Below are 23,779 nucleotides of genomic sequence, written 5' to 3' on the forward strand. Positions count from 1 at the left end.
GGGGGGGGGGGGTGTCAGTATTACTTTTTTTATCCTATAGAAAGATAAAATATACAAAAATAACTGTACTGCCAAAAAGGGGAAACAGCAGATAACAAAGAATAGAAATGTGACAATAAAATAATGAGATGTGTTTCCATTATTTTTCCTTCTTTCCTGTAAAAATCCCTCCCCCCACCCTCACTGGCTTTATCCTTCAGCAGAAATATATACACATCTCTGACAAAGCAAAACAAGTCTCTGACTTTTTCTCTTAAAGCGAAAGTTCACACTGTCTACACTGCTTTCCTTAGTCTCTGTATCAGGCTTCTGTCACTACTTCAGTGAAGTCCATACTGCCATCCATGGCCACCCAATTCCCAAGGCAAAAAACATTTTACTATGCTCAATTTTTTTTAAGCATTTGACACATTTAAATATTCCTTTAAGATAATCTTTGGATTTCCATAATGCTACTCTGTAGTCTTGTCCTTTTCAGCCTTCTCTACAACCCCATCAGGAGTGGGGTTCCCCAGGAGTCTGATAAACACATCACCTAGACTGTCTACACAAACACACAATCTGGGCAAGAGAGATGGCCTTATAATTGCCAACTAACCTTCATTTGAATATCCATAGGTAACTCCAAATGCAATCCTCATCTCCAATTCCCCTTCCCCAAAACCTTCTTCTGATATTATCTTTGTGATTCCACTATCCAACAGGTGACCCAACCCAGAAATCTGGAAGTCGTTACTTTCTACTTCTCTATAGTAAGAGATACCAATTTTACTACCCGTTGTTTAAATCTGTCTCCTCCTTTCCACTCATACTACCGTTGTCCCAGTTCAGATACTAATCTGCTCATGTCTGCATAGTACTGACCACCTTCTAGCTTCACACCTTTCCAATCAATCCTCCAGGCTACTGTCAGTACAGTGGTCCCCTCTTATCCGCGGTTTTGCTTTCTACCGTTTCAGTTACCTGTACTCAAACACGGTCCAAAAATATTGAATGGAAAATTTCAGAAATAAGCAGTTCATAAGTTTTAAATCACATGCTGTTCTGAATAAAATGATAAAATCTCAAGCCATCCCTCTCCTTCCCACCCTGGACGTGAATCATCCCTTTGTCCAGTATTACTTAGACTGTATGTGCTACCCACCACTTTAGCAACCATCACAGTTATTAGATTGACTATCAGGGTATGGTTGTACTTGTTTTCAAGTAACCCTTATTTTAATTTATAATGGCCCCAAAGTGCAAGAGTAGTGATGCAGGCAATCTGGATATGCCAAAGAGAAGCTGTAAAGTGTTTCCTTTAACTGAAAAGGCAAAAGTTCTCGACTTTATAAGGAAGAAAACTGTATGCTGAGGTTGCTAAGATCCATGGTAAGAAAGAATCTTTTGTTGAAATTCTGAAGAAGGAAGAAGAAATTTGTATATTAGCATATATACAAGTTCAGTACTAACAGTATTTTCATACGTTTACTGGAGGTCTTAGAACTCATCCCCCGCAGATAAGGTGGGACTACTGTAATCTAAAATGCAATATAATCTTATCCCACCCCAGTTAAAAACTCTTCAAAGGTTCTCCAGATACTATGGGACAAATCCTTTTGCATAAAATGAGGCCCTTCATGATCTGAATTCATCCCCCAGTACTACCCTGCTTCCTTAAAGTAGTATGTCTTCACATTTCCAAGTCTTGGTAAATTACCTTCCCCTTTGAGTGAAATGCCCTCCCCTATCTGCATAGCAAATTTCCATTTCTTTCAAAAGCTAGTTTAAAAAACAAGTTCAGTTCAATGGCCACCGCTCTTACGAAGCCTTTCCAAACAACTCCAGACAACCTGAGGTCACCATGTACATGCCTCCATACCTTCATTTCCTTTTTTATATTTGCCTAGCTTGTGAGCTCCTTTACAGCAAGAATTTTTCATTTGTTTTCTTAAGGTAGCCTCACAGCACTTTGCTCATTACAGCACTAGATATATGTTTAATGACTAAAGACACCAGAATCAGTCTCATTATTTTATAGACACATTACATTTATTCTGAAAGATATATAAAGTATCTCAAAAGTAAAAAGTGAAACTAAACATTTGAAAATTAGGTGTTCAAGTCACAAAATATAGAGCTAATAAACAATGGATAAAGTAGTTATGACACACACATTAAAATTTCTGACTTGCTTAGTTTGCCTTTGATCGTGCATCTACTTTTATCAATAATAATTCTTTAATAAGTATGAAATATCATAAGTTGGTACATGGGACGGACAAATGACAACAGTTGCAACATCAGAATCTTTATATGAGATCTTCTAATTTCAGAGTAAAATTTGTATTGATCATTCCTAGCTTCCCAAGGTGAGTAAATAAATAAAAGATTAAAGGAAAATAACTTCACTTATGGCGATTATCTTTTCACATAACTATATTAAAAGAAACAATATAGGCCAAAACAGGACTTACATATATCCTTAACTGATTTTTAACATAGAAACTACATCATTTGCTCAAGTTGAAGTGATTATATGAAATTTTCAGTTTGTAACAGCTATAATCTAAAACTATATCTTTCAATTTATTCTAAATTCTCAGTGGCAATAAAACATGTCATTTACAAATAGAAATCTTCCAAGAAACTAATCAAATGATAAAAATGCTATCCAATCTACAAATGTTAGAAACTATTATAATAACATGGTTTTATGTAAACCGACCTGGGTCCATATGGAGGGGAAAAAGTGTGACCAAAGAAGTGTCCATATATATATCCATCCAACTTCTCAAACACTCCATCATTATCTACTTGATATTCCTTCATGTCTTTAAGATAATCTTTAACATCATTAACAAAGTCAGTGAAGAGCTTCTGATCATGTATAAAGACACCATTTAGGAAAAACTTATTGATGAACTGATCAAGTTCTTTCCAATGACGAAAAGCATCCAGTTCCTTTAATATGTACCTCTCAATTAACTGTCTAAATTCGTCTATCTTTACAGGATCCACCACTATATTAAAAAGGCTCATGGATTCTTGTCGAGCACATTCAAATACACCAGAACAAGCCTTTCTATAAGAATAATTTTCCCTACAGTCATGCTCAGCACTGCATTTTTGTGGATTTCTATCTTTTCTAAACTCTTCAAAGCGAATTAGTTTTTCTTTCCTTCCCTCTCTTCGGACAGTAGGGCCTCTACTATTCTGGTATTGTGTAGGTGCCTTATACTGTGGATGTAAATAGTCGCTAAAAACTGTTCTTGGTTTTTCAGCTGCTTCTTCTTTTGTAGCACCAAATCTTTTATTACCCTTTTCATCAAAGATATTCTTGGTGGTATCTTTAAAATGTCTGAAAGTGGATTTAACTGAATCTGAGAATTTTTTCAGATTTTCCTTCACAGCTTCTTTAGCCTGCTTAATTTTTTCTTTATGATGCCTCACAAACTCCTTGGTAGAATTCTTCATGGCATCAAATGTTTCCTTAACTGAACCCAAAAATGTTTCCTTTGGCTTATTTTTAGTCCGGTGGTTTCCTCTGCCCCCTTTCTTTTTTCCATCAGTTTCTTGTTTTCCATTTTGATCTTTTGCTTCAACATACAGTCTTTCCCACAAATCAGAACGCTGCTGTTCAAAGTTGAGCTTCCGCTCCAGTTCAGTGAGTCTGTCCTGTAAGACTGCTATTTCTTTTTTTTCAGTCAGTACGTTGGGAGAATCTGAGTTGCCATGTGACTGAGCAGCGCTTACCTTGCGGAGCTCTTCCCTCAACGCCATGGTTACTAGTCGCTCTCTCTCTGCTCCCCTCTTTAGCATCTTTGCTTCTGCCAGTAGAGTCTCCCTCTGACTCAGAAAGCTGTGCGTTTTCTGCTTTTCTTCTTCCAAATGCTGCTTAAGGTTCTGGTTTTCTATAACTAATTCAGTATTGGTCCCTTTGTCTTCCAATATTCTAATCTGTTCTCTCAGTTTCCTTAACTCTTCCTGTAGTAAAGATAAGGCTTTTTCTTCCTTCTCTAGAGATATTCTTAGATACTGATTTTCTGTAGCAAGGTTTGTTTTCTGAGTTTCAAAGGACATCTTCTCTGCTTGAGTAAGGGTCCAACATCTTGCAAGGTTTTCTTTCAACGACTAATATTTTTTGAAAGAGAAGAAAAACGTCAAGTGCTTTAAAAGCTGAAACTTAAGTCTTTAAGATATAATATACCATAAACTTTAGTGTCTGTATTTCTACAGACACTATCCTCTGGGTAGTATTTCCAATAGCATAAAAATAGGATAATACAAAGTTCATATGCAAGAAAATGCCTAGCAGAGAGCTACATCAAATTACAGACAACAGCATGGTGAAAGAATTTAAAGACAGGGAAAAGTTAGATAGAGCTCAATTTATCCTTAATAGGATTTCAAATACAATGATGGGGTACTTTTGATTAGTGTTTCCCATAATCATAAGAAGTTCTTACTGGTTTGTGGGCCTATTTATAAGTTAGGAGAAAAGGGGCTAGCTTTTCTATCTTTTGCCTACAGGGAAAGACACCTAGAGAATCTGATTCTTGGGAAGGAAGATTATCTTTTATAAAAAGTAAAATTACATCTAAAGCTGACTTCTGGCTTCAATAAATTGTTTGTATTCAGTGTACTCTTTGAAAGAAGAAACATTTCAATAATCTTAGTCCTACTTGAAACATTCTAGTCCTATGCAAACTAACATTTCTGGGTTAAGTGCAAATGAGCAATAAATTCTACAAGCATGTTAGAGGACAGACTGAACCTTGGTAACATTTATTACTAATTTCCTCAACTTCAAATAAACTTCTGAACTGACTATAACCCAGATTTCAGAAGCTCTATAATTTATATAGATTAAAGTTACTCTGAAGATAAATCTGTAGGTTACTATAACTCTGAAAGTTAGCACTCATGATAGTGGGAAATCATGTTAAATTAGTCATACAGAATTGATCAAGATAGCCTTGACTGATTTGATTTTTCTTTCAAACATATGCATTAGTAACTAATTTTAACCAAAAGTAGTGAAAAATTAAAGAATATGTTTCAACAGGTTGTTATATTATTATCTAGTCAGTTAAAATACCTTATGTATAAATCTGCAAAATGATACTTTAAATTTGGCTTAATTTACCACAGACATTATGATTATCCCATTTGAATCAGACCAGTAAATTATCTGGTTTCAGGAACAAGCAAAAAAAAAAAAAATCTTTAAGAGAAAAGCACTGTTTTACACTTGAAAAATAACTATCTGAAATGGTTTCTTCATTGCCTGGCTCAATAATCTTCAGAGAACAAATTAAGATTTAAAACTTTTATCATTTCATCTGCTGTACCTGCATGAGAGAAAACAAGTTTCATCTACCTAACAGCAATGGACTGTGGAGTAGAAGAAACTGATATAACACAATCTTTAAATGCACGAGCATAGAAAGTCATGGCAACTGAAGAGTGGAGAATTCCCCATCCAGTAAACACAATCTTGAAATAAGTGACTGATAAGTAGATCCAAAGCAGGTCTTTCAATATTTGAACACACTTAACAGCTGGAAATAATCCGAAAAAACTGACACTCTCTGAAGATTTTTGCATGGCCAGTCTCCTAAAAGTCCATATCATCCATGGAACCAGAAACCATGGCGGTAAAAAAGAAAATGGCATTTTCTGATACAGGTGGAAAAAACTGCACTATTTATAATTAACTTCAATATTCCTCCCTAAAAGACACAATTTGGATATAAAGTGGGCTTCTGTCTTACAAGAAATATAATCATAACCTATAAGGGATGTATACATAAATTAAATGTGAAGATTTGGGAATGGGGGAATGCAAGAAAAAAGCAACAGCCTACTTTTCTACCCTGAGTTTAACTACAAGCCCTATACCCTTCCTAGGAAAGACCTAGATAGGAAATCAACTATTTTTCTAGTCCTCATAGACACACAAAGGTATTGGGTATCTAACCAGATAGTACAGTCCTGTTGAGTCTAAGTGAGTTTTACGTATAAAAACATAACATGTTTCTCCCCTCCGTCAGAACTCACAAGAAACCAATAAAAAGGACTGGGAAGATATTGAAGAGACTATAAAGCCAACAGTACAGTCCTGTTGAGTCTAAGTGAGTTTTACGTATAAAAACATAACATGTTTCTCCCCTCTGTCAGAACTCACAAGAAACCAATAAAAAGGACTGGGAAGATATTGAAGAGACTATAAAGCCACAAGTCTCTTATTTCCTTCCTACTGACTAAAAATGTTTTGCATAGTTCTGTGAAAATAATGTTAATAATAATGTCTATATACATATATGTCAGTTTTAAATAATGATAATATAGTGGTTAGGAATAAGGGCTTTGCAGTCAGATACTTGGGATTAAATTAGTTCTGTCAGTTGCTAGCCTTGAGAAAGTTACTTAACCTTTCTGAACATCTTTCCCACCTATAAAATGAAATTAATACTTGCTTAATTCACAGGGTTTCATGAGTAATAAGAGAAATACTCTGTATGATGCACTCATGACAATGACTAGGACATAGCAAGTACCTGTATTCAGTGAACGATTATCAACATTATTAACATTTTACTAATCTACACTGTACTTGTATCTAAACAGCACAAAAATTATTGGCTAACAATTATTTTTTAGTATTTGTTAGTGGTACACACCTTATAATCCACGAAAGACTCTTGTTCTTGCTGACATTGGGAAAGATAATCCTTCATATCATTCAATTCATCTTCATGTATCTTTCTGACTAACTGTTGACGCTTCTGAATCTGAATTGTACCTAAAATAAAAATTTATTAGGGATATATAACATAAACATTATGATTACCAATATTTTCAGATATATAAAACATTTAATTTGCATATAACCTAACTACTTAACCCAGACAGAATCGTTTTCTTCAAAGTATCAGCAAGTCACAGTTCTTTTTAAAATTTTTGATTATATAAACAAAGAATAAATAAGTGAAAGCTCATGGTGTCACTCAGCAAATGGTGATTAATGACAAATGGTTAATCTTAATATAAATCAGACCAAGCAGGTTAACTTTTTAATTTATTTAGCATATAACCAGGAACATTTAAACAGTTCACTGTCCTTTTGATTAAAACAAATAAGCCAGCCCACAGGGATCTAACAAAAAACAAAAAAAAAGCCACAATTTAATGTTCTTATTTTAGTATATTGAAGTCACTCAGCTTTGTATTTTGAGGGGATCTTTGAAGTACAGGAAGGTTTTCAGCCTTCTTTACACAGTGAAATGAACAAATCATGGTGTTTTTCATAGGTCATAAGCCAATAACGAAAAATGAAAATGTCTGTCTCGCTCTTTTTAAATATTTTGCCTAAAGGATACAACATAAGCCCAAAAAGTACAGCACAAAAAATAACTGGCTAACTATGATTATACACCATTCTCAAAGCAAAATCTTTTAATTCCGCAATGATTAGATCTGTACTGGAGCACCACTATCCTTATCTCATCAGTGATAAAGGAATCTTAAACCAGTTAGGATTCTTTATATTTTTACCCTAAAAATCAAAATGTTACTTTGCCAAGACATGCTGTTCACATGCTGCTGCTACATGCTTCATGCATAAGGAAAAAAACCCACTAAATCAAAAATAAGGCAAAATGCACTCAACAACCTTAATTTTTTTTTTTTTTTTTTTTAAAGATGACCGGAAGGTGATCTGAACCCTTGACTTGGTGTTGTCAGCACCACGCTCTCCCATGTGAGCTAACCGGCCATCCCTATATAGGGATCCGAACCCGTGGCCTTGGTGTTATCAGCACCGCACTCTCCCGAGTGAGCCACGGGCTGGCCTGAGCGACCCCAATATTACATCTACTTAGTGGGCATACAGTTATGTACAGACATCACAGAATTTTACGATGAAAGGATATGATAGCTTACTATTTCTTCCCTTACTGCTACAAAAATTATTTTTTCATTTCTTTCATACATCTTAAAAAAACACTGAAAAAAAACCTTTCACCAATTTACAGACAACTGTTAAATATTCTTTTTTTTATTTCCCTTCTTTTTTTTAAAAAAAAAAGATGACCAGTAAGAGGATCTTTAACCCTTGACTTGGTGTTGTCAGCACCACGCTCACCCACTGAGCAAACCGGCCATCCCTAAAAAAAAAAAGATGACCAGTAAGAGGATCTTTAACCCTTGACTTGGTGTTGTCAGCACCACGCTCACCCATTGAGCAAACCAGCCATCCCTATATGGGATCTGAACCCGTGGCCTTGGTGTTGTCAGCACCATACTCTCCCGAGTGAGCCACAGGCCGGCCCCAAAAGTTAGATATTCTAAACACTAGTTAAAAGCTATGATATTGTGTTAGGATTCATTTCCTTTCTTTAAATTTTCCAATATATAGAAGCACAGCAAACTTATTTCAAAATTACTCCAAAGAATCTGAGATTTTTTTAAACATTGAAAGAAATTTATCTATTGTTCCCAGAGTGACAGAAAATAGCTTTCTATCGCTAACAAGATAAATTCCTTTGCCCACTGGAAAAATAACCTAAAACTGTGTTTAGATCTGAATTTGAGATACTGTAACATAGCATATGTTTGATGACTATCTTAATGTGGTCTTTTTTAATTTCACTAACTAAACATTGGGCTTTTGTCCCCTGTATCTTCTGCTGCCTAACTATAAAGTGTTACTACCCAAAATACAATCTTTGGCCTTCTAGTCATGTCTACATATGCTGCCTATCTTACCACATTAACCCATTGTTAAGTTTTTGCTATTACTCCTGTAAGACTTCTCATCTGCAGACAAAGTCCCTACCTCTCACAAGAGCTTCTAGCCAATACATCCAGCTGCCCATTGGCCAAAATTTGAGGGCCTCTTCATGAGGGGGGAAAAGAAATCAAACTTCAACCCCTGCCCCAAACCATTCTAGAAAAAATTTGGGTAAAAGTAAACCAAACGGTGCTTACCATCTATTTACCTTAACATCTACCAAAACCCTTCCCCAGTAACCCCAAACTCCAAAGTGAAGCAGCTAGCATGCTTGCTAGAAATTAACAAACCACCAATATTCCAAGTATCCAACTCAAAGTCCTAGTTTCCATTACTCCTTCAGTGTCTCTTATTTTACCAACTTTCTCTCTATCCTCAATGTCACTACAATTGTCAAGGCCCTCATCACCAAATATCTGGATTATAAACCTCCTAGCTTATACTATTCTAGTTTTTCCCATACCACTTACCTTCATGTACTTTTCCCTCTAAAATTATTACTGTCAGGTCACTCAATAAATCAAACTCTTACCCAAATTCCCAGATGTTTTGCAATATAACAGGACCCCCCATTCCATTATTTCTAAATACCTATTCTGCTGCAGTCCAGGCAGTCTTTTCATTGCTCCCAAACCCAACAAGTTTACTTCTTCCTCAGGTTATCAGGTTCTCCATTGCTGCAATGTTCCACCTTCTATTCTGCCTATCATAAGCTTACAAAGACTAGACCTAACTTAAATCCTACCACCTCCAGGATAACTCAGTAAGTGTACCCTTTGAGCTGTAATTCATGTCTGTGCTATATAACTTAGCACCTGGTTATACTGTCTGCTAGAGAGCCAGGCAGCCTATCAATACTTAAAGCAACTCCATGAGAAAAACAAATAAAGTGAACTCCACTGATGATTTAGAATATGGATAGCCTACAAGTGAAGATAAGAGTTTGTCTGCTAGAGAGCCAGGCAGCCTATCAATACTTAAAGCAACTCCATGAGAAAATCAAATAAAGTGAACTCCACTGATGATTTAGAATATGGATAGCCTACAAGTGAAGATAAGAGTAAGGAAGACTGATTCACACACGAAGATTATTTTTTAAACTTTTAGAAGCATTTTCAGAACCTGAAACTGTGCCAAATACCTGGAATACACTGTTTTACTATCTTTAGTCATGCTGGCTTTCTCTTCTTTTCAGTATAGATCTGACATTACAGATTTATATGGAGCCAAGGCTGCTGAATTTTCTAAGTGATTCACTTAGTATGTATCTGTTAAGTGATTATGAAGCAGATGATTGATTACAGAATGCAATGACTGACCTCATAGTGGATGGGAAATTGAAACTGGCTCTGAAATCAACTCCAGAAAGTGTTGAGATCAGTGCCAGAATTAAGAAAAAATGTGATGTCCTTTAAGTAGTGACCTTGCAACGTCACTCAGGTCAAGGCTTATATGTTTATTAAACCAGTCTCATTACTATCTAAACCTACTTCATACTGTATCATCCAGGCTTTTCATATTTGAAAAGGCTAATGTGAAAAAATACAGGAAAATGTTTTATTAATTGTAATTATTCAAGTAAATTTTACTAGTAAGCCAAATCCTAAATAACAGGGAAATAAGTTCTCAATTTTGAAAGTACTCCTCTCTAAACTAATCTTTCTACAAAATATTCAAAGGTCATGCAATAGGTAAGGTTTTAATGCAATGTGGATTAACATTGAAAGTCACTATCCAATTTTTTTTTTTTTTAAGTAACAAAAAAAGATTAAGATGAGACCTTCTCCTCTGTTACCTTCATGTTTACCTGTAGGGGGAAAAAATCACACTCAAAAAACATACTGATATATTTGCTCCAGCTAGATAGTCAATAAAAAATATATATTTCAAATCAAATCTCATTACAACAAATTTTAAGGGAGGATACAGATTATAGTATCTCAGTATTAAATTCAAACAAGCATCCATCAGGAGTCTAAATACACGTTTTTAATAAAATTAAATACAAAAATAAACAATTTCACTAACTCTGACTTTAAACAAGTATTGACTATCTTCATTACGTTTATTCTAACATTACACTATATTGAATAACATTTTCTTCCACAGATCAACATAGGGTACATGCAATTCTTCAATCTTAGCATAAGAAACACATTGTTGGAAGGGACTAGCAAAATAGAAAGTTAAACTGTGGATTGTGTAGGCAAAAAAAATCTAAAAGTAGTTAATATAAGGCAAACTAAAATTTGTAAAGTTTACAAGATCTAAGACATTTCTTTTTCACACCTCCCCCACTTTCCAAAACAGCAGAATATGAATGTTCAGCTCTCAAACACTGTCTTTGTACAAATATATACCTTAAATAAGAAATTCAATGGTGAGGCTCCTAAATAAAAAATAACACCACATGGAATTCCTTCCTCTTCTCACCCAAAAGACACTTAAAGCTTTGAATTAATAAGATAATCAATATACATAAACACTAACAAGCATAATATAGAGCAAAATATAAGGATAAAGATGAAAAATTCTCAATTCATGTGAATCATGGAAGCAACAATGAATGTCACAAAAATGATACTTACATTAAACTTTGAAATAGAAATAATAACTACTAATTATTGTTACATTTCAAATGTAACTATTTCAACTGGGATTTAAATAACCCTCCTAATAAAGTCACAGTTAAAATTAGTTTAACTGTGATTATAAATTAAAATGATTTGCCTCATAATGAACATTTCAGATTTTTAATCTTCCAATCTTTTTACTTTTAAAAAGTCACAAACACATCTGCTAATAATCTTTACGTTTCTTAAATAAATTACCAGTGCCTCATTTAAGTGCAAACAGTTTTCTGAGATAAGCAGCACCCATTTTCCAAATGAAAAAAAAACTGAGGCTCAAATAGGTTGCAAGTTTTCAAGATCATCTATTTAATGATGACACTGAAAACAGATCCCAGGATTTCTCACTGTTATTAAGTGCCTCCACAGTACGCCATCAGTTTATGTATAACACAGTTTCAAATACTCACCATAGAAATGTCCAAATCCCATGCTGATTGCAATCACCAAAGCAAGTATTATACACTTATTGAGACCACTACTGAATTGGCGTTTACTCAACTCCTTAGAAGGTTCAGTTTCTTGTTCAGCAAGTAGCCGTTCTTCACATTCTGAAGTAGAAACAGTCTTCTTCCTAGCACGGCGTCGTCTAAAGGCAGGACTGGGCTGATTACTGGTTTCATCACTACTTGATTCATCGTCACTAGGCTGACATGAAAATACTATTTTAAAAAGAAAAATATTGATATTTAGATATTAAGTTTTTTTTAAAGCTTTCCTAGTAAATAGAATAGTAGAATAATCAATGCCGTCCTACATGCCTTTTTACATGAGACAGCCAAAAACAAAAACAAAACACAAACAAAAACATTTTCAACATATCAACATAAAGTCAAAACATAAAAGATCTCAACTGTTACACATAAGAATCTATTAATCATATTATTCTGTGCTCATATTATTATTATTCTGAGTCTTTTTTTTTAACTCCTTGTGGTTTACACTGTTAGAACAATCATTCATTCTCGTAGCCTATTAAATTTCATTGCTATTAAAGGCATAAACAAGTACTATTTATGGTAGAAAAAACCAAAAAACAAAAAACCTCTATCTCTTCATTCAACTTCAAACAAAGGTAACTTAAGTTCAACTGTTTAAGGAACTCAGGAAAGTATATAAGCAGTTCCTGTAACGTACAAAGTACAATAACTGCCAAAATTTTCCTTGGTGTATCTGGTCCCTAGTTTCATTTCCATCCAATGTGCCCACAATCAAGGTTCAAAGCACTATAGTTTAACATAGGTTTCCAGAAGTCAGATGAGCCCTTCCCTTCGACTGCCACTCTTACTAGAAGGTTATTAATTTTACCCTCTAGTAAATATGTCAGCATGAGGAAGTGACACAACAGCTATCTCCGATATTAAGGACTAGTCTGGCGTTGCTCCTTTATGAAAAGAATAGTAAAGAACAACAAATCGGGCGGGCAAAATTGCATAAGAAATCCCAAGTCCAGAAAACATATACCCTCAATAATCACCTTCAGTTTCTTCCAGTTGTATAATTTCCTAACACTGTTCTATATAACAACAAACCATACGTTGACACAGAAAATTAGATCACTTAGTAATAATTTCCACAGGCCAGTTAGTAGAAAAGAAAAGCACTGAGAGTAAGGATAAAATGTGAACTTGAACTTAATACAAAGAGCTCCAAAACAACAAACATTCATGCTCCAAAAAAGCAAAACAGTTATTGAGAAGACAGGATATCCATGCCACAGGAAAGCTGGTGACTTAAGTTAGGCAATGCTTATTAAAGATGGATCATGGGGATTCAGTTTGCTTTCACACAACAACAAACACAAAGACAGAAGGCACTACTGAATGAATGGATATTCCTAATATTTAGTGAGTGATACAGATGCCACTGAAAGATCTTTTGGTCATGACCCTTATGCCCATCATGTTTATCTCGTTATTCTTGATCACTAGTTTTTCCAAGATGCCGTCGCCTCAGGTGTGAGGTTACATTTCTTGGATAAAGAGAAAGAAAGGAAGACTTAAACAAAGCATTACATAATACAAAGGTATTCATGATCATGGTTGTTGTATTTAAGTCAGACTTCCTGACACAGAATTAAGAGTGCTAAATGCAAAAACAAACAGTGTCAAAATTCCTTAAATAAATTTTCGGTTCTACATTAACATATTGCCTTCATTATATTTTCTAATAAACCAGTTTAACCCATATAAATATATTCATATCCTTATCTAATGCTTCCATCTTTTTAACCCATACATATAATAGCTGAAATATTTTTAAACTTCTTTTAAAGCTTAATTTGGCCCATAGTCCAAGATGCAAGCAGTGCAAAGACATGCAATAAGCTTAGCCAGCTTTTTACAAATTCAATTTTGAACATCTGTTTAGAGTATCACAGATGACAACAGGTATCTTTAAAGCACTTAGTAAATAGTATATGTGACTAGGCACACTCAGCTCAAGAGAAGCTGGTCAGATTTAGTCACACCACCTTGGAAAGCGAGTTGGCTAGGAACATGGTGTTTCAGCTGATCATCCCATCCCCTTATGCATTCAGGAATCTTCCACAGCTTCTCCCACCACCTTTCTTTTGTGAATAAACAGGAAAAAAGATGTATAAAGCTTTATTACAAAGAATAAAAAAGAAAAAAAAGAATTGAAAATACTTACTTTAATTATCACTTAACATTGTTATTTGTGCTAAATTAATATGTAATGATCATGCTTTTATTTAAACATACACACAATACAACTACCAATTTTGCTTTTTGGTGGGAAGAGAGGTCATTTGGAGGAAGCTGGTAGTGTTCCTAAATCAACAAAAAGTACACTGCCACAAGAATATAATTTTGTAGGGAAAAAAACCTGAAATTGAAATCCTATAAAGATGGAGAAGAAAGGGAAAGGAAAAAACAAAGTACTTTAGCAATGGGTAGCATGAAATCAACAAACCAATGGGGAAAAAGTAAAAGAAAGAGAACAAAAACTCTTGGCAACTGATTTATATACAATACTTTCAGCATAGTCCAAAATTTCACCTTTATTTAACATTTTATTTATTGAAACAATTAATTCCTTTAGGAGGGATAGCAATGGGTAAAAATACATGTAAGATATAAAATATCCCTCCTGAGTTTGCAAAATTCCCAAGAAGTCCGAGTTCAGAAAGAAGATAAATATTAGACTAGTGGGCTTAGAAATGTCCAAGTTCCTGAAAAAAATTAACAGTATGTAGTTTCTTTTATGTCTTATACGTCAGTTTCTTATATGTCTGCCTGGTCTTTTCTGTAATACTTCTGTTCAATTTGACTTTTCTGGCACATGAATATTCTCAAATTAAACCAGAGAAAGAGAAGGATGGGAAAAAAGACTACTTAAATACAGCACAAATCATGGAGCTTAAAAAAAATAATAAAATTTGATGAACAACAAAAATTCTAAAGTCAATTAAGCCCTCATAAATAAATAAATATACTACGTATGCTATTCTGACAAAGGCTGAATTCTTCCTCTGACCACTAAAAATGTCAGATGAGTATTTAAATAGCTGAATAAAGTATTTTCAAGCTCCTGTTCATAGGCAAATTACTTATAAACTAACCAAAAATAACTCATCACTAAATGAGGTAGCCAAGAACCTCTATTTGACATTTTTTTTTTAGCTTAAACTGGAATGACAGAAATTCCACTGCCTGATTCTGGTTGCCAAATGTAAACATAAAAGAATGGTAAAATCTAAGAAAATTATCTAAAATAGATACTGCATATTCCTATTTTTACATCAAATTGGGAAATTTTTGGAATCACTAGCAGTGCTCCAAGTTGTCTCTCCCATAATTCATCCTCAAGTTATGACTGTGGGTTACTTACAGGTTTGTATGTTATGTATTTTCCAGAAACTTTATGTCTACATATTTATACCACCTTGAAAGTTGTTATATACATTCCTAAAGCTCAGTTGATCAATTGTGGAAAGTAACCAGCTTAGCAACTCACACTTTAACCTCCAACTGATTCTGTCTCAACCATGGGCATTAACTGCATTAAAAACAGGACTTACAATAGATACATTTTCATAACACAATCTAGAACGAAAGATCCAAAGGTGAGGAGCTTTGGGAGACTGCTGTATTGATAGCTCTTTGAACAATGCTTGGCATGTAGTATGTACTCAATAGTTGTTCACTGACTAATAATTGAATGGATCTTAAAAACTTCAATAAGAATTTCTTTTGCTATTTCTATAATAAAAAACATGCACTATTGTAAACAAAAATACTAACAGCCTCCTGCTTTTAGATATAATGGCTCAATCTCCCATTCTTAAAGACCTTTAAAAAAAACAGCAAATGAATTTTGGAGTGTATCTCCTTGAAATTTTGTCTTCTATTTAATACGAGGGTATTTATGGTTACAGCAAATAACGGCTGTGCTCTAGGACACAGACTCTAGGAAAACACTAGATATAACAGTAGGCTTTATAAAAAACTGTCTGGAGTTTTACCCAAATATATTCCAGACTAGAGATTTAGGGTTAGAAAATAAGCTGTTATATAAAATGTGGTCATAGAAGTCCTTAAGTCTCTTATCAGTGTATTCTTTATGTTTATACAGTTCTTACCAGTTTCTGGCTGACAGAATGCATACTGGCTGCTAGAGGAAGAGCCCATGTTAAAGTCTTCTGAACTCTGTGCTTCTTTAACAATGAGAACTTCTTGATTTCCAATTTCTTCTAACTTAGGTGGCTCAAGGGTAACAATATCAGAATCATCACTGGCAGTTCCAAAACAGACATTGTCTTCAGGTGACTTTTCTTCCTCTGCCTGAAAAATCATTGTTTTAGAAACAGTAAATTCAACAATTATTTAAGGGCCTTATATTTTCTACAAAGTTCAAAGTATATAACGGTACTAAATATTATGATAATTTGAGGTTAAAATGAAAGATACGATTCCTACCCAACAGTAAAGGATTATGCAATAGCAGGCTCATTTTTTAGCTTGAGAACAACATTAAAACCTTTGGCAACTCTCAGAATTGGACTGGACCATTGCCTTCTAGTGAGCTGCAGAAGCTGAGAAGCCCATCTTTGCTCCTCAATAGCCATAGAAAGAGGGGCTGGCCCATTAGCTCACTCAGAGCACGATGCTGATAACACCAAGGTAGGGTTCAGATCCCTGTTCAAGCAAGCCGCCAAAAAAAAAAAAAAAACGTAGAAAGGAGAGTTCATCTCTCTCCCCAATTCCATGGGTTTATTTGAACATAACTCTGCAGTCAAGGAAACCATAAAAGACTGATTACACTTCTCTGGTTATGTATGTAATAAACTTCCACAGCTATGGCCATGTACTATGATCTGAATTTTGTGTCCCCCAAAATTCGTATTTGGTAACTTAATCTGCAATGTGATCATATTAAGAGCTGGGGGTTTTAGAAAGTAATTAAGTCACGAGGGCACCGTTCTCATTAATAAGATTAAGGCCTTTATAAAACAGGCTTCACATAGCTATCAGCCCTTTTTGCCTTTCCATTCCTTCTGACATATGAGGACACAGCATTTATCCCTCTTGAAGGTACAGCAACAAGGTGCCATTTTGGAAGCTGAGAACAGCTCTCACTAGACATTGAACCTGCCAGCACCTTGATCTTGGACTTCACAGCTTCCAGAACTGTAAGAAACAAATTTCTGTTCTTTATACATCACCCAGTCTCAGGTACTTTGTTACAGTAGCACAAACAGATTAAGACACCATGCAAAGATCATCTAGCTATCTAGTTTTATCTAGAAATCAAATAAAACTCCAAAGGACAAGATTTAGTTTGTTATCAAACTTAAAAACTAACCTTCATTTTAGACACAAAACCTAATAGCTTAATTTCTCAATATAATTCAAGAATGCAATCTATTTCTAAAGAAAATTATATTAGAGGTTAAAAGAACAGGTCTTTAACACAATACTAAAAAATTATTTTTCTAAATTAAAAGATATCTCACTTAATCAGAAGTCAAAACAGAAGCTAATTTTAACCTTTAAACTGTGGAAACTCAAAATTTTCAATAAAAATTGCTTATAACTCAAATAAGAATAGAATGTACAACCAGAAATGGAGGCTTTACTTACTATTCTCTAAGGATACTATTTATCATACATCTACAGAGTAAAATACAACTTTACCTCAACTGTTGACTTGGTTTCTTCCAAAGATGGATAAGCAGTTTCTCCCACTAACACTGTGCCATTTTGTCCACTTTCTGATATAAAGCAAAGACCAGTAAAATTATTTCTTCATTTAAAACATTCTGTTCATGGTTTGTAGTCTACATAAAACTGGGGAACATAAAAACCTATTCCTAATATGTTAAAGTGTATTTAATGAAATGCCACATACAATTATAAGTCACTCCACTGTTACTAATAAATTTCCATTATTTTAAACTGGCAGGAAGTAATTTTAGATACCAAACTGAACTAATTTAGGGCCTACTAAGAACTCAGATCAAAACAAGGGCTGGCCAGTTAGCTCAGTTGGTTAGTGTAGTGCTGATAACACCAAGGTCCAGGGTTCGATCCCTGTACCAAACCAAAAAAACCAAACAGAAAAAATATAACAGGACTAAAGACATAAAACTTGTACCTTACTATACCAAATTACTTAATCCAAAGTGTTTGTAAAAACCTGTTAATATGGAAAATCTATTCTCAGATACCTGCTGGCATGTTTCATGAATTCTTAAAAGTTCATTGAAAAATTCCTAATGATACCACCATTCTGATGGTTGTCAATGCTTGGTACCATAAGGTCCAAAACTATGGGTTTGAATTACAAACGCTTTACAATAAAAAAGAAACTATAAAAAACAAAATCTCAAAAACACAGAAAAACAAAATGTCACTACAAAAGATATATTTTATAAGAATCTCATCAAAGAAAACATGCACAAACAGAACACTGAGTTCACAATATATTTTAAATGAAAAACAGTATAAAATGTTAACGGAAGTTAAAAATATTAAATATAATAAAGATATAAATGTATGCACAAAGAATATACACCAGGTGTCAACAGCAATTATTTACAGATAAAAGAATTACAGGCCATTTTTAATTTTTTTCATTTATCATTATTTTTTCCCTATCATGAACATATATTTCTTATGTAATTTAACCCCTCCAAAGAATAGGGGAAAAATAAATACTTTTTTTTTTTTTGTCCTTTTTGAGACCGGCCGCACCAAGCTCAGCCAGTGAGCACTGTGAGTGCACCAGTCATCCCTATATAGGATCCGAACCCGCCACAGGCTCAGCCCAATAAATACTATTTTTGAGTGTTACATAACTCCTAACAGAATATTAACTTAATCTGGAGACGAGACTCAACAAAGGTAGTCTTTGGTCCAAGGACTCCCAAAGAAGTATGAATATTTTTTATACATGAGTAAATGCATTTCTTAGAAGAGACCATGCATAGCTTTCAGATTCTCAAAAGGATCTCTGACCCACAAAAGATGAGAATTCATTGTTCAAATGAGAATAGTAATCAACACATAGGCTGGAAAAAAATAATTACCAGGTATAATCTCTTCTATTTCTAGCCTTGACACATTCACTTTCATCTCCTGAGGGGAAAATGTTCTGTTTATATTTTATTGCAATTTTTTTAAAAAGTTTAGCAAGTAATTTAAATATGAAGATGAGAATATACAGTAATTAATTGGGAGCTGTATTTCTCTATACAAATAATGTAGGCATCATATCCCACAAAAAGTACATACAACATCAAAGTAATACAGTATGAAACAACACTTTACCAAATTCTAACCAGAATACTCTCTAGCATGATAAGTGAAGAAGAGTTTAGTAAATCTCTTGTGATGAATTAGTAATTTTGTATATTACTTAATATTACTAGTTAAGTCTTAACATTATAGTCTTAACGTTACTAATGACAAGTAAATATAAATTAAACTGCCAAACAAATTCCTGTTAAACCATGTAACGTAATATTTAGTGACTGATTACATCTGTATTATCAAAGTGTATCCAGAGGCCCAAACATATACCACAGCCACAAATAAACAAACCCCTGGGGCAGACTGGTGACACTGGGTTCTGCATGCCTTCTCTAAATCCATGCTAAAGTTCTAGTCCTTCAGAGACCTGATTACTTAGATTAGCCAGAAAGAAGGAAAGATTGAAAATGTCATTCACATATCTTATTTAAAAAATAAAAAATAAAAAAATCAGAATTTCTTAACAACTTACCTCCCACCTCTACCTGCAATACTTGTAGCTCCTCTTGCTCTGAAGATGAACATTCTTGTGTGAGTGCACAGCTGTCACTGGCTGTAACAGAATTCACCATCTCTACATCAGATCCCTAGGAAAAAAAGTGATAATTATTCAGTTATTTGCCTATTAGCTTCTCAAAGCTGGATTTGACTACATGTAAATGCTTCCATTATTAAAAATCCCAGATGCTACTATACTCCTAAAGAACAGTATCTAATCTGATTGGCTTTTGTTGAATTTAGTCCATAAAGGCCTATGGCAGAACAGAGTCAGAGGTTTAGATTCTAAGTCAAATTAGCCCCAAAGCAGAATGCTCTATTATTTTTTGAGCCCAAAGCAATAAATCTGAATCCTGGATGATGTGTCTGAACTTAGCTATTTCTATTAATTTGCTTCTACTGAACATTTCTGCAACTACTCTAGACAAGGCACTTTGTTAGGTGTTGTGGGATATAAAAAAATTCAAATCCAAAATTCAAATTTACAGGCTGGCCAGTTAGCTCAATTGGTTAGAGCACTAAGGTCACAGGTTCAGCTCCCCTTACCAGCCAGCCACCAAAAAAAAAAAAAAAATTCAAATTTACAATATATTCAGAGAAACAGCAACATGCTTTTTATGCTTATTATGGCAGCGTAAACTAAAAATGTTTAAGGGCATGGATTAAATGAACCCATTAGGTTAATGGAATATTTTCCTTATAAAATTTTAGACTATTTCCTGAGGTTATCCTTCCTCCTTTGATGTCAGATTGTCTTTTCTTTAATAAAATAGCAGATCTTACAGTCTTTTTCCTGCCTTAATTAGCAAAAATAAAGTTAAACGCTAAGCTGATTCTGCCTCTCCCCATTTCTCCAATAGTTTGCTGATCCAAGAAATTGAAAAGTCTGAGTTCTCTTGATATACATAACTTAAAACAGCAAAAATTAAAAGATTCATGAAAGGAGTAGCCTTTAAGATGGGAGTCTTGAAGAAAATACAGAATGTAAGACTTGAGGTTGCCTATAGTGGCAGAACTGTAGAAGCTAAGGCAAGGTTAGAATTGGATTAGGAGGGCTGGCCCATGGCTCACTCGGGAGAGTGTGGTGCTGATAACACCAAGGCCACAGGTTCGGATCTTATATAGGGATGGCCGGTTCGCTCACTGGCTGAGCATGGTACAGACAACACCAAGTCAAGGGTTATTACATAGGGATGGCCGGTTCGCTCACTGGCTGAGCATGGTACAGACAACACCAAGTCAAGGGTTAAGATCCCCTTACCGGTCATCTTTTAAAAAAAAAAAAAAAAAAAAAGAATTGGATTAGGGATTCCTGGGGAAACCAGTTCTGGCCTAAATCAGAATGGTGAAAGAAAGGAAGAGGAAACATGTAAGAGACATTAGCAAGAAAAAGTAGAACTTGAAAACTAGACATAGAGGAAGAGGGATAAACGTACAAATATGATTTACTCAGTGACATGATACAGAACACTCTAATGACACACTTGACTAAGTACCAAAGAGGTTTGTTGTCTTGCTCCACCCTGCAGACCCACAAGTAAGAGTCCCATAGCTGCCTTGCTCCTATATTGTTAATTATCCTTGAAGGAAAAGTTGCTATGGGAGTTGATCTACGCTTCGCAGAAAACAGGTTAAAAACAGAAAAGTCATTTATGATTTTTTAAAAAAGAACCACCTCGATCTCAACTAGTATAGTTGCTATTAAATTCTGAAACTTTAATGCATAAAAAACAATCATGCTTTTTTGTTAATGCTGTTTTCTAGAAGACATGACAAACTGTCTAAACCTTAAATTACCAAAGTAATTGTAAAAAAAAATTACCATTTAAAATTTTTATTAATGAAGAAAAACAAGTGAGGCTTATGAGATCCTACAAACAAAAGGGAAAACTATAGAAAACTCCATTAAAATTTTCAACAAGTACAGATAATTTTTATTTTACTGTGTCTGTTCATCAGTATCCTATGAGTTTTTCTATAATGAGCTTACACATAAAGCAATGTCTATCATGTACTAGTTATGTACATTCATTGTATGTATATCATTCTTCTACCATAAAATTCATTTTGTGATAGGGTTCTACCCATAGTCCTTTTCCTGTCAAGTTCTCCTAATGTAACATGGTATAACATAAGTGAAACATACATTCTCCATCTTCCTTTCTGGTCTGTTCAAATCCAGGCTCTGATATTTTCTAGTTACAAAATCTTGACCAAATTATTTAATCTCTCTCAGCTATAGTTTTCTCAACTATAAAATGAGAATGAAAACAATCTATACCACAATGGGTTGCAATAAACCCTCAATAAATATTTGCCTAATATCTCAAAGCTAGGGAAACCTATGTACAATAATTTAAAAGATGCTGGCCCATGAAGAGTTTTTAGCAGTGAAGTTTAATGTTGATGGGAAAATGTCCAATGGGAGCTTTTGCTTAAATGTAGACAATGGAACCTCTGCCTTAAACAGAAAAATACTGGCCTCCAAAGAACACAGTTTACATCACTGCTAACACTGTAATACTACAAATTACCTTATAAAAAGTATTAAACATCATACCTCATGATTGATGACAGTCCAACCACAAGATGAATCACTGTCACTGGAATTTTCGGACATTTTTCAGGTCTACAAATACAAGAACATATTGACTTGTGGCACACATTTTTTAAAATTCTATAATTAAAATGCTATAGGAAGCACTACACATAAGCTATGAAAAGTGGCTCGCTGCCTTCCAGGTGAAATCAAAAGACAACTCACCCAGATATTTACCATACAGGACATGATATGATTGCATATCTGTATGAACAAAAACAACCAAACTACTAAGACAAGGAGATTCTCCTGGGCTACTAGAATAGTTTGAACAGTCATATTGTTGGAATGAAGAACAATATTGGGTAAGAAAGATAATGCAGGATTTGGCCAGGCCGAGCTAAAGGAAAAGGAGAAACCAATTTGATCATGTAAGTCAGTCAAGGGTTGGGGGAATGGTGAATGGGGAAAAGACACCAGCAGTAAAGGCCTATATTTTTAAGGCATGAACAGCATTGCTGAAGAAACCAACAAGTAGGGAAGAATGGAAAAACTCCCACACCAAGTAAAATAAAGTCGATATGTTAACAACACAAAGCAATTTAAATTTTTCAAGGAGAGAAGGAACATGATCAAACAGTTTTTATGAAAATAACCATCAGCAATACTTCAGTTGGACTAAAGCAGGGAAAAAGAAAGAAAAAAAAAAGAACTGATGTTACAAACTTATGGTCACTGGCAACAATCTAGACTCAAGTCCTAAACCAGCATACACTGGTCACTCTACCTGGTTTGTTCTCCCTTTTCTATTTGAAAGTCCTTTCAACTTCAAAACCCAACTCATTAAAGTGATTGGTATTCTTACTCACTTGTTCTACACATCTAAATCTTCTGATTCTATTATCGCACAAATACAGTGAACACATTAGATCCAAGTTGACAGTCTATGTTCTAAAGAACTCTACTACAAACAATTTGAAACTAGTGCTCAAATGAGAACCAGGCAAAATATAGATGGGAATCATCTGTTAATGATTCTGGAATCTCTTGTAAATAAATATTTCAAAAAGAGAAGATACAAAGAGGTTGGTCTCTAACAGTATAAAAATTAGCATGTTTACAGATAAATTATTCAAAACTTGAAATAAGATGTAAAGATGATTGCGTGACTTTTAATGATATGCTACAGTATTTTCTAATGTTCACCTGAGGTCATCTGATTACTTGATTTCCAATTTCAATTGATTAGGGCCCAGGGAGTTTATTATAAATTTAAAGGTAAATTTGTAGAAAACTATTAGGGTGAAATAAATTTTTTCTGTCCAATAGAGATTATCCAAGAGGCTACACTTTGAGTATCCTCTAGGGCCCAGGGAGTTTATTATAAATTTAAAGGTAAATTTGTAGAAAACTATTGGGGTGAAATAAATTTTTTCTGTCCAATAGAGATTATCCAAGAGGCTACACTTTGAGTATCCTGAAGGATATTAACCGGTTTTATATCTCAGCGGTTTTATTTCAACATTCTTTATTAAACTGGCTATACAAAACCCAATTTCTC

General features: G+C 34.3%; 1 protein-coding gene across 1 annotated transcript in view; it reads right to left on the reverse strand.

The window, feature by feature from the left end:
- The window catches only part of CCPG1 (cell cycle progression 1), a 40,913-nt gene that overhangs the window by 1,948 nt on the left and 15,186 nt on the right, over positions 1–23,779 (reverse strand). The window contains exons 2-8 of the mRNA XM_008584265.1: positions 22,240–22,308; positions 19,654–19,768; positions 17,565–17,641; positions 16,010–16,211; positions 11,817–12,068; positions 6,666–6,787; positions 2,708–4,113 (exon numbers count right to left, since the gene is read on the reverse strand). Coding sequence (XP_008582487.1) covers positions 2,708–4,113; positions 6,666–6,787; positions 11,817–12,068; positions 16,010–16,211; positions 17,565–17,641; positions 19,654–19,768; positions 22,240–22,299 — 2,234 coding nt within the window. The 5' untranslated portion in view covers positions 22,300–22,308. The remainder of the gene's footprint in view (positions 1–2,707; positions 4,114–6,665; positions 6,788–11,816; positions 12,069–16,009; positions 16,212–17,564; positions 17,642–19,653; positions 19,769–22,239; positions 22,309–23,779) is intronic.

This window comes from Galeopterus variegatus, unplaced genomic scaffold (genome assembly GCF_000696425.1).
Source record: "Galeopterus variegatus unplaced genomic scaffold, G_variegatus-3.0.2 Scaffold3192, whole genome shotgun sequence".
Lineage (NCBI taxonomy): Eukaryota > Metazoa > Chordata > Mammalia > Dermoptera > Cynocephalidae > Galeopterus > Galeopterus variegatus.